The sequence below is a fragment of the Carassius auratus genome, chromosome 29 (genome assembly GCF_003368295.1).
Source record: "Carassius auratus strain Wakin chromosome 29, ASM336829v1, whole genome shotgun sequence".
NCBI classification, from domain to species: Eukaryota; Metazoa; Chordata; class Actinopteri; order Cypriniformes; family Cyprinidae; genus Carassius; species Carassius auratus.
The window spans coordinates 6,504,639-6,517,247 of record NC_039271.1 but is presented as its reverse complement, the minus strand read 5'-3'; the positions used below and the strand labels follow the sequence as shown (position 1 = coordinate 6,517,247).

Below are 12,609 nucleotides of genomic sequence, written 5' to 3'. Positions count from 1 at the left end.
TGGTTTTATTTTATTTTATTTTTATTTATTTTCTATTATGATTATCTTAAATAGCTTTATTCTATTTCATTTGAAACCTTCTTTAATTAATTAATTTTATTTTTAAATGATTTTATATATTATATTTTGCCAAGCCTCACATTTCAAGGGTATTTTATTTTCATTTATTTTTTATTGTGATTATCTTAAATTGCTTTATTTTATTTGACCCTTTTTTTTACTTTACTTTGATATATGTATTATTATTATAATTTTTATTATTTTACATTGTCTTTTTATTTCTTATTTTATTTTATACATAGCCTAACTATAATGCTGTCTTTTTTATTATTTTTATAACAATCTCTGGAAAAATCAATTGTAGAAACAGTTTTTGCTCAGAAATTTCACAAATAATTACAAAGAAATTAACACATTAAATAAAACATTGAATTAAAACTTTAATCTTGGAAGTAGTAAACACACTCCAATATTACTTTTATTAACACCTCTGAAAAATCATTACTGTCTCTGTTTTATTGTTTAGATGCTTTAGCAATATATGTAAAACTATCATGCCAATAATGAAATTGTTTGATTGGTTATTTCTTCTTCTTCTTTTAATTTTTGTGCTTTTATTTATTGAGTTTAAAATTGCACTATTGGTATTTCTTCAGGAAAACAGAAGTGCTGCATCTGGTTATAAATACTAACTTAATTCTGTTCTGTTCTGTACTTTTGTCAACCAGCTGTGAATCAGCATCAGGCCAGAATGCACTAATCCAATTTATCAATCTCCAGTCTCATCAATGTGTCATAAATCACAAGGTTTTTGCAATCTCCTTTTAATTGTTGAGCAGTGATCATGTTTAGTCTTTTAACAGAAGGACATTTACACACTGCCAAGTGGATTCAGATGACTTTGCATTTCTGTGAGTGAACCGATCTCTCCGCCAGCTTCACTCATGTGAATACATGTGCGTGTCCTTGAGCGAAATCAAGCACACTCCTCCAGACTGAAGTCCATGCGACGCTTCTGCACCCGAAACGATTGCAGAATTCAAATCATGCTGAATAGATTTCTCCGGGTGTTTTTGGAAATGCATGGTGAGACTGAGTGAGATACATATGTTTAATTCATTTTCAATGCAAGAATACGTACTGCATGAATACTAGCATGCTATTCCACAAGTAGCAGATTGCAGACTTGTGTTTCCATAGGTCTAAGAGTAAGAGTGAGCGGAAGGTCAGGAAGCGGACGCAGGTATTTTTGGATGGACGTTACATTAGTGAGTGACCCACAAAGCAGAAATAGATCTTTGTTCATCGTCGAGCACTGACAGCACATGTCTGTTAGAGATCAGATTCAGTGTCCCAAATCACCAGAATATGTTCTACGAACGTTTCCTTAACGTTCTTCCCATGAAGTTCCCATGAGTATTCCATTTCAGCGATTTGGAAACATTATTGGAACGTTACATTTGAATGTTCTCTGAACGTTCTGAAACCAGTGGCAACATTTAAAAAAACATTCCGTGTGTTTGTGCTAACGTTTTGAAGACACTTTGAACGCTAACATTAATAGAATGTTTGTTCAAAGTCATGTTTCTCAACACGATTGCACAAAATCATTAGGTGTTACGTTTCATCCTGGAGATAATGAGCACACTCTCACCATCGCTCTCGGAGTCAGTGTGAAGTTCTGGGACATTCTGTTCTTACTCCGCTGCTTTAACTGTAAAGAGCCATCGATCACGCCGCTGACAGGCTTTATGTGAGTATATACGAGTGTGAATGATCTCACCGCACAGGTATGAGCTCGCCAGACCGTCTCAACACACACGCTGCACATTTTTCTCAAGTTCTAGCAGAAAATGAGGTCTAAGCTTTGAGGGTCATTTTAGAATGGTTCTCTTATATAATAAAATCAACCTTCAACTGGAGTCCTGATGTTATTTACTGAAACTAACAGCAGACTAATGATTTACCCTTTAGATAATACATATGTCCGAGTCAAAGCAGACGCATTTGAGGAAAGCATTTCAGCACTGTTTTTTTTAAAAAACCTTTATAAATAAGCTTTCCAATGATGCACGGTTTGTTATGTCTAGCCGAGATACAACTATTTGAATATCTTGAATCTAAATATGGAGAAAATCACCTTTAAAGTTGTCCAGATTAAGTTCTTAGCAATGCATATTATTACGTTTGCAAGTTATGCAAGTTTGCAGCTGCAAGTGTTTTTTTCCTGCTTCTTGTTTTATTAGGACACTGGATAACAAGTGTGTAAAAACATCCTCCCTGTCCCGCTCACGGGTGGGTGTTGACACAGATGGATGCAAAACATGGATGTTCTGTAGCACAACATGAAGACAATCACAGATCCTGGAGCAGAACACATGCTCTTCACCTGCAGGAACATGCATGCAACTATACTGACAATATCATTTATTAACAAATGCATGCAAAAAAATGAATGTTGCAAAGATTATTAGAGCATGTTTTACAAGGTTCTACTTCAAAATGTCATTGTTAATTCATTGTGTTCCTTGCTGTTTCTTTAGTAATAATTTTTTACATTTATTAAAGCAGAAAGTAAATCCTACATCTTTTTTTTCAGTACCTCTGATAGCAGCTAGTTAACTAAAACTAAAACCATAAAAATACATTTATTAAAAATGTTATAAAAAAATACAGAATTAAAATAAACTTACAAATAAAAAATAAATAAAATAGATGCTTGAAAAATATTAAAAGAATAGTTGCCAATGCAACATCTATAAGGCAAAACTAAAATAAAATGAATAAAAAACACATAGACATATTTAAAAAAAATAAAATTAAAAAAAAACAACAAAATTACAATTTTTTTTAAACATGAATAAAAACTATACATTTATCTAAAATAACACTATGCATTTTATACAGCAATAGTTATTTTGATGTGTAATATTATAAATATAACAGACTTATCAAAAACTCATACAGAAGCGGCTAATGAAATAATGCACATGATGTGGAATGCTGTGAAAATGCAGACTTTTCTTTTCCCAGAAATCACGTGCGTGTTTGATCAGCGTTGAACTTCCCGTCAGGATTTGTTTGTCCATTTGTGAACTATCTCTCACTCAGGTGAGACGCGGTGTGTTTGTGCATCACGAGACCTGTGGCCGCTTGTATAAACTGCTGAGACTAGTCTTAAAAGTCAGACATTGATCAAATCTAAAAAAGTACTGATAAGCACTTGGTTAACTGGTTTGTAAGTCATACTCTTAACACGGGGATTATGCAACTGCAACTGAGCTTCAATGAAAATACATTCCAATTTTAATCAGATAATTACATTTTTAATTCCCAGCAACAGGAATCAGTGTAATGAAGGTCATGGATCAGATTTTCCCATATTTATGGACCATATGAAAGCGTCTCATTTTGTCTCATGATTCTTCTGCTCCACTGATGTCTTTATAGTCATTGCGTAACGGCTTATGTAACATGTTTAGGGTGTTTGATGGTGTCTTCTGAGGGGTGTTTTGGTCTGATGGTCATTAACAGAACCTCATTAACTGTCTGTGTGAAGACGCTGGCATGGGAAGCTCGTTAAGAGCACTGACGAAGCAGCTTCAGAACCGTGAACCCAACACAGGTCACGGACAACTGCAGATAACACAAAGACAATACATCATCCATGGAACGTTTTTCCTGACATGTTTTAGTTGGATGTTGGTTTGATATCAGTGAATCAGGTCTGGGATAATCAGGGATGCTGATGGATGTGTGGATGACTGAATGTCCAGTAATAATTACACTGGACAGTAAAAACAGCCGTCCCATCAGGCTCTGCACAGGGGGAATGTTGCTGTTCACATTCCATGCTGTACACACAATGGTGACGGGCACCAGAGAGAAAATAAATGTTTTCATGTTTAATGTAACAGGAGCTCATTCAAATACTGAGGAGCTAAACCATTCAGGGCTTTATAAGTAATAAGCAATATTTTAAAATCTATACGATGTTTGATAGGGAGCCAGTGTAGCGATGACAGGACCGGGCTAATATGGTCATACTTCCTGGTTCTAGTAAGAACTCTTGCTGCTGCATTTTGGACTAGCTGTAGTTTGTTTACTAAGCGTGCAGAACAACCACCCAATAAAGCATTACAGTAGTCTAACCTTGAGGTCATAAATGCATGGATTAGCATTCCTGCATTTGACAATGAGAGCATAGGCCGTAATTTAGATATATTTTTGAGATGGAAAAATGCAGTTTTACAAATGCTAGAAACGTGCTTTCTAAGGAAAGATTGCGATCAAGTAGCACACCTAGGTTCCTAACTGATGACGAAGAATTGACAGAGCAACCATCAAGTCTTAGACAATGTTCTAGGTTATTACAAGTGGAGTTTTTAGGCCCTATGATTAACACCTCTGATTTTTCTGAATTTAGCAGTAAGAAATTACTCGTCATCAAATTTTTTATATCGACTATGCATTCCATTAGTTTTTCAAATTTGTGTGTGTGGCGAGGGGGGCGTGGTTTAGCGGAATCCGCAACGGGAGAGAGACGGAGGGAGCAGAGCGAGGCGTAAGTAGGTCAAATGCAATTAACGAACACGTGTGTTTGATTGCAGTAATTGGCGTGGAGAGACCGGATATAAGCCGAGTCACCGCAGAGAGAAGGAGAGAGAGACACGCTGGGACCTTGTTCTGCACTAGGGAAGCTACAACAGTGCTTTAAAGTTATTGAAGTTATTGACCGTGTTTAAGCAATCGTTTGCTGTCTACGCCCAGAGGGCATCGTGTTTTTCTTATTTTGTATTACTGAATAAACGAGTGTCCCAGCAACAAGCCGACCCCTGCCTTCTTCCTTCCTATTGAGACTGTGTTGAACCTTGTTACAGTGGTGCCGAAACCCGGGAAGGAAGAAGAGCATCGCCGCCATGCAATCTCCGTCAGGTACGCCATTTGCGGACATCATCCAGTCGCTCGCCGGTCTTCATCAGGAACAACATCAACACATGCTGGCGATCAAGGAGGAGCAGGACAAACGCTTCGAGGCGCTCCTCCGGGCCCAGCATGAAGACCGCGAGCTATTCCGGAGCTGGGTAGACCGGGAGGCCCGGGCCACCCCTTCGTTTAAAGACCAGACATCTCCTCTGCCGCTCAACAAGATGGGGCCTCAGGATGACCCGGAGGCCTTCCTGGACCTGTTTGAAAAATCGGCAGAGGCTCGAGGGTGGCCCCCTGCGGACTGGCCCCTGCGGCTCATTCCCCTGCTGTCCGGGGAAGCGCAGGTGGCCGCTCACCAACTGCCAGTCCAAAACCTCCTGGCCTACCAGGACCTCAAGCGTGCCATCCTCCAGCGGGTCGGTCGGACTCCGGAGCAACATCGCCAGAGGTTCAGGACTCTAACCCTGGAAGAGTCTGGCCGGCCCTTCGTGATGGCACAGCAGCTCCGGGATTCCTGCCGCAAGTGGTTGATGGCCGACAGTAGCGACGTCGAGGACGTGATCGATCGTGTGGTACTGGAGCAGTTCGTGGCCAAGCTGCCAAGGAAGACAGCGCAGTGGGTCCAGTGCCACCGCCCGACGTCGCTGAACCAGGCCATCCAGCTGGCGGAAGACCAAATGGTGGCGTGTCCAGGGGTCGGCGACCCCTTACCATCTGCTTCTCTCTCTTCTTCTCTCTCCTCCCCTCCCCTCTCTCTCCCTAAATCTGTCCCTCTCCCCAGGTCCCGTGGGGGGCTTCCGTCGAAGCTAGCCCCGAGGTGGAGGACGAATTACGGGGCTGAGTCACCAGCAGGTCCCAGGGCTCCTCCCAGGGGTGGGACCTCGCCCATGGGATCCGTTCCCCAGGCCCCGGCCTCTCCGCTCTCTCCTCGCCAATCGCTTGACCTACTTCCTGCCGCCAGGGTGGCGGTAAAGTCTGGGCCGGCCTGTTGGCGTTGCGGGGACCCAGGGCATTTTATCGATAGGTGTCCGGTGATGGAAGTGGGGACGTTGATCCGGGTCCCCGACGCGCCAAAGGCTGCCCTCGATCAGGCTGGCTTATACCAAATACCAGTGAGTATCAGGGGGGGTACATATCAGGCTTTGGTGGATTCGGGATGTAACCAATCCTCCATCCATCAAAGCCTGATTCATCCGAAGGCATTGGATAATAGCCGCATGGTTAGGGTTCGGTGTGTACACGGGGAAGTGGTGAATTACCCTATTTTGCCTGTGGATATTAAATTTAGGGGAGAAAAACATAGAGTAGAGGTGGCCGTTAACCCGCACCTCAGGCATCCGATAATTTTGGGTACGAATTGGCCCGCGTTTAATGAATTATTGGGGTATTTATGTTCGGATGGCTCTTGGGGGAAACAAGGGAGGGATGGAGTAGCGGTTGCGCAGGTGGGAGAGGCTGAACCGGAACCACCGGAACCTGTTGCAGGGGAACCGAGTGCTCCCGAGCGGAACATCCTCCCGGAGCGCGATGATTTTCCCCTGGAACAGTCCCGCGATGAGACGCTAAAAAATGCTTTTGACCAGGTTCGCTCGATCGACGGACAGCTTCTCCTCCCTGACCAACCGCTCTCTTATCCTTACTTTTCAATTTTAAAAGATAGGTTGTATCGGGTGACCCAAGACGCCCAGACAAAGCAAGATACAACCCAGTTGTTGATACCTAAAAGCCGCCGGGAAATGCTTTTCCAGGCGGCTCATTGTAATCCAATGGCCGGGCATTTAGGGCAAGCGGCTACACTAAACCGTCTCATGGCCCGCTTCTTCTGGCCGGGCATTCACGAGAATGTGCGCAGATGGTGCGCGGCTTGTCGTGAATGTCAGCTGGTGAATCCACCGGCCACCCCAAAAGCACCATTGTGCCCCCTTCCATTAATGCAGGTCCCCTTCGAACGAATTGGCATGGACCTCATCGGGCCATTAGAGCGGTCAGCACGAGGACACCGCTTTGCATTAGTTCTGGTGGACTATGCAACGCGATATCCTGAGGCAGTGCCTCTCCGCTCTATTTCCGCGAAGAGTGTGGCGAGTGCACTGTTTCAATTAATCCCCCGGGTGGGGATCCCAAAGGAGATCCTCACCGATCAGGGCACGGCGTTTATGTCACGTACTATTCGCGAGCTTTATGAATTATTGGGCATTAGATCGATTCGAACAAGCGTCTATCACCCACAAACAGACGGGCTGGTCGAGCGATTTAATCGCACATTAAAATCCATGATTCGTAAGTTCGTTCAGGAAGACGCCAAAAATTGGGATAGGTGGCTAGAACCCCTCTTGTTCGCTGTACGGGAGGTCCCGCAAGCCTCCACGGGGTTTTCCCCCTTCGAGTTTCTTTATGGGCGCCAGCCCCGCGGGGTCCTTGACGTCCTTAAAGAAACTTGGGAGGACGGACCTTCTGCTAGTAAAAACGAAATTCAATATGTCATGGACCTGAGAACAAAACTCCACACGTTGGGGCGGCTATCCATGGAGAATTTGTTGCAGGCTCAAGACAAACAGAGTCGGTTGTACAACAGGGGGGCTAGGCTACGTCAATTTGCACCGGGGGATAAAGTGCTTGTATTACTCCCTACCTCTAGTTCAAAGTTACTCGCGAAGTGGCAAGGACCCTTTGAGGTCACACGGCGGGTTGGGGATCTTAACTATGAGGTAGCTCGAACGGATAGGGGCGGGGCACATCAAATATACCACCTCAACCTATTAAAAAAATGGTCTGAGGCGGAATCAGTGTTGCTGGCGACGGTAGTGAGTGGGGAGGAGGATCTCGGTCCAGAAGCGAGTTCAAAATCCCAATCTCTCGCTCTGGCCCCTGGAGGAGACCACCTCTCACCATCGCAGCTCACTGATATCAAGTCCATTCAAGCAGCCTTTGCTGATGTGTTCTCGCCCCTGCCTGGTCGAACGAATCTCATTCAGCACCATGTTGAGACCGAGCCGGGCGTGGTAGTTCGCAGCCGGCCGTATAGATTACCTGAACATAAAAAAAAGGTAGTTCAGGGGGAGTTAGAGGCAATGCTAGAGATGGGAGTAATAGAAGAATCCAACAGTGACTGGGCGAGCCCGATCGTCTTAGTACCTAAAACAGACGGCTCCGTGCGGTTCTGTGTGGATTATAGAAAGGTGAATGCTGTGTCAAAATTTGACGCATATCCAATGCCCCGGGTGGACGAATTGCTTGATCGGCTAGGCTCGGCTCGCTTTTACTCGACGCTGGATTTAACTAAAGGTTATTGGCAGATCCCCTTGTCTCCCATGACCAAAGAAAAAACAGCTTTCACCACGCCGTTCGGGTTACACCAATTTGTCACTCTTCCGTTCGGGCTATTCGGGGCTCCAGCCACGTTTCAGCGTCTCATGGACAAAATTCTCCGTCCGCATGCTGCATATGCCGCCGCCTACCTGGATGACATCATCATCTACAGTGGGGATTGGCGGCGACATATGCAGCATTTGCGAGCGGTCCTGAAGACGCTGAGGAGGGCTGGGCTCACGGCTAATCCGAGGAAGTGTGCAATTGGGCGGGTGGAAGTAAGATATCTGGGTTTCCACTTGGGTCATGGACAGGTGCGTCCCCAAATTGATAAGACGGCAGCAGTTGCAACTTGTCCAAGGCCTAAGACCAAAAAGGAGGTTAGACAGTTCCTGGGGCTGGCAGGGTATTATAGAAGGTTTGTACTTAATTTTTCGGATACTGCTAGCCCGCTGACTGATTTAACTAAAAAGGAGGCACCAGATACGGTCCAGTGGACGGAGCAGTGCCAGCAGGCTTTCACCCAGTTAAAAGCTGCCCTGTGTGGCGGACCGCTCCTGAATGCACCTAACTTTTCTCTCCCCTTTATCTTGCAGACAGACGCGTCGAGCAGAGGGTTGGGCGCAGTCCTGTCCCAGGAGGTGGAGGGGGAAGAACGGCCGGTGCTGTACATCAGTCGGAAGCTCTCTAAGAGAGAGACGATGTACAGCACCATAGAAAAAGAATGTCTAGCGATCAGGTGGGCTGTTCTTACCCTCCGCTATTACCTCCTGGGGCGGGAGTTCACCCTCTGTTCGGACCACGCTCCTCTGCAGTGGCTCCACCGCATGAAAGATACCAACGCGCGGATCACCCGGTGGTATCTGGCTTTACAACCATTCAAATTTCAGGTGATCCACAGGCCGGGTGTACAGATGGCTGTGGCTGACTTCCTCTCCAGGAGGGGGGGGGGGGAGGCTGCAGGCCGGACGGCTCCCCGGCCTGAGTCGGGCGGTGGGGGTATGTGGCGAGGGGGGCGTGGTTTAGCGGAATCCGCAACGGGAGAGAGACGGAGGGAGCAGAGCGAGGCGTAAGTAGGTCAAATGCAATTAACGAACACGTGTGTTTGATTGCAGTAATTGGCGTGGAGAGACCGGATATAAGCCGAGTCACCGCAGAGAGAAGGAGAGAGAGACACGCTGGGACCTTGTTCTGCACTAGGGAAGCTACAACAGTGCTTTAAAGTTATTGAAGTTATTGACCGTGTTTAAGCAATCGTTTGCTGTCTACGCCCAGAGGGCATCGTGTTTTTCTTATTTTGTATTACTGAATAAACGAGTGTCCCAGCAACAAGCCGACCCCTGCCTTCTTCCTTCCTATTGAGACTGTGTTGAACCTTGTTACAGTGTGTTTCACCAGGCTGCGAGGAAATATAGAGCTGCGTATCATCAGCATAACAGTGAAAGCTAACACCATGTTTCCTGATGATATCTCCCAAGGGTAACATATAAAGCGTGAAGAGTAGCGGCCGTAGTACTTAGCCTTGAGGTACTCCATACTGCACTTGTGATCGATAAGATACATCTTCATTCTTCATTCATATAAGTACGATTTAAACCATGCTAATGCACTTCCACTGATGCCAACAAAGTGTTCAAGTCTATGCAAAAGAATGTTATGTTTAATTGTGTCAAACGCAGCACTAAGATCCAATAAAACTAATAGAGAGATTCACCCACGATCAGATGATAAGAGCAGATCATTTGTAACTCTAAGGAGAGCAGTCTCGGTGGACTGGAAATCCTCACATATACCATTTTTCTTTAAGAAGGAACATAATTAGAATATAAAGAGGCACTTAAAAATATCTGAATCTCAAAATACCAAAGTAAGAAGCATTTACTATAAAGAAAACACAAACATTGTGCTTTACTCATTAGAAACTTCCTCAATTTGAACTGTATCTGAAATTGGCACACACATAAAGAAATATGTATGTTCTCATAATGCTGAGAGAAAACATCCTTATTCTCAAAACATCCTTATGATGTTATTGTTTTAAGAAATGTTTTTGTAACCTTTAAATAACGTTCTAATCACCACAAGAAAACAAGAATTTTCAAATGTTGAGAATATTAAAAATAAACGATAAAATAACATCATATTTTGGGTGAAAATAAAGTTAGTAGAATGCTGAAGAAGCATACTTGTAACTTTAAATATGGTTCTAATAAAAAAATCTGATCTGTTTATGAATGTTTCGAAGGGTTTTGGATGAATAGAGCCAAGAAGAGACTTGATTTGATGAAAAATATGTTAATTTGTGTTTATCTGTAGTGCTTTGATACATATTGTGTCAAAGTAATATATTTATATGGCAGAAATTTACATTTCTAAGATAACCATGCAGTAAGTTAACGTTAATCTGATTGTTAATCTGAAACACGTTAAATCAATATTTACATGTTGTGATAATAATAATAATAATATAAGGAAACTTTGGCAGTTTTGTCTGTTGTTTTCGAGTAGGCATCATTTTAAGTCCTCACAAGGGTTGGTCTTATCTGAAATGAGATCGTTCTCTGATAAATCTAAAAATAAACATCTTAGAATGGTCTTAAATGCAATTCATCTTGATTTACCAAGCCTAATATCTCATATTTCTCGTTTTAGGCGTTTCATTGGATTGAACCCTAAGAGAGGAACAAAGGACATTCAGGTGAAGGAGATCGCCAAGAAAACAGGGAAACTTGTCTATAAAAATGCTTCAACTGTGAATCCTCATGTAGCCACCTTCACAAAAAAAAAAATAATAATTTTTGGACTTTGAGCGGGGCTTTGTTTAGTAATGCAAAGTCAGAGCATTGTGTTCTGCAACTACACAGACGTTCATATGAAGTCACAGCATTCTGTTCTCAGTCCAGATGTTCATGTGAAGTCAGCACAGTGTTCTGCAAATTAATGTTTATGTGAAATCACAGCACTTCTGCATCTTTCTGTAAACTTTCTGCATTCTGTTCTGTAACCACATCCTCGTGTGAAATCAGAGCATTGTGTCCCGTTCAACTGCAATGGTGCATTCCAGATATAATTGGCTTTAATGTTTCAAAAACATCTATTTTCTGTGGTTTTCATTTTAGAATGTACATTTTAAAAACATAAAAATCACATTCTACTGTATTTTAATACATTTTACAGTAATAGCGTTTATGAGATTACAGTAGATATAATAAAACAGTATAAAAGCAACCAAAAACCTACAGTGTTATACTGTACATTTTATATTTTTTTTACAACACAGTACTGTAATATTTTTTACGGTAATAAACTGTTGTTGCATATTACTGTAGAATCACAGCATTATGCAGTGAAATCTAGCTGCCAGTTGTTTACTGTAAATTAATGGTATTTTTTTTTTTTTTTTTTTTTTTACAGTGAATCCACAAAATGCATTAATATTTAAGAAAAAAAAACTGAAAGGAAGGGGTTTACTACTTATTATCAACCATGAAAAACTCCTTGCTTTTTGATGAAAGATTCTGAAGAGTAACTGTTGAATCCATCACTATAACACCATGAGCAGCATAGGGTCAGTTTGATGTAATGTTGAGATAACCGCACAGTAATGAAGTGATTTAAAGCACCGCAGAAACACTAAATCACTCGGGATTCAGATTGCAGCCATCATGTGCCAGTCATTTTCCAGACGGTTCCTGATGCACAAGCCACACTCATTTGCTGTTGTTTGTGTTCCCTGTATTTTTCCACAGAGCAGCGGAGACTTCACACACCGTCCACCCACAGTGATGTCAAAAACAACTTCTGGCTCGCAGGCCGAGAATTCACTGCTTTATTTCCAGCGTATCAATCCACACTGCCCTGAATCAACAGCGGCGAGAATCAGAGCCTGATGCAAACCCACAGATCAGACGTGAGACTGAGGGACGTTTTCATTTTAAAAAACTCATGCAATATTTTTTTACAATTCTTTCTTCATTTTTTTTTTCCTATTGAAATATGCAGCTAATTAGATGCACAGTCAAAAAAGTCATTTTGCAGGGCCAGAAATTATGTTTCTGCATTTGACAAAAAAAGTTCAATCAGTGCCTTGTGCTTTGAAAAGGGTTTCTTAGTTTCTTTCTTCTGTTGTGCACAAAAGAAGATATGCTGAAGTCGCTGGTTATCAGCGTTCTTTAAAATATCTTCTTTCGTGCACAACAGAAGAAAGAAAACAAAAAGTTGTTTGGAACAACTTGAGGGTGAGTAAATGATGACAGAATTATTATTTTTGAGTGAACTATCCCTTTAAATATAAGGATGTCAGATTGACTTTAACTGAATTTAGTCAAACCTCATTTGATTAAAAAAATTAAGGGGTTAAATTATTTAATT

General features: G+C 42.6%; 1 protein-coding gene and 1 long non-coding RNA gene across 2 annotated transcripts; both read left to right on the top strand.

Annotated features, from left to right (window-relative positions):
* The first annotated feature begins 780 nt into the window (after positions 1-780).
* Positions 781-12,044, top strand: LOC113047907 (uncharacterized). Its single transcript, XR_003276364.1, has 4 exons — positions 781-1,753; positions 2,247-2,295; positions 10,891-10,936; positions 11,988-12,044. It is a non-coding gene; the product is annotated as an uncharacterized LOC113047907 (long non-coding RNA).
* LOC113047906 (putative SCAN domain-containing protein SCAND2P) lies at positions 4,835-9,411 on the top strand. Its single transcript, XM_026209280.1, has 2 exons — positions 4,835-6,041; positions 9,354-9,411. Exons 1-2 carry the CDS (start codon positions 4,920-4,922, stop codon positions 9,354-9,356), a joined length of 1,125 nt encoding a protein of 374 aa, XP_026065065.1. The 5' UTR covers positions 4,835-4,919; the 3' UTR covers positions 9,357-9,411.
* Positions 12,045-12,609: the final 565 nt, after the last annotated feature.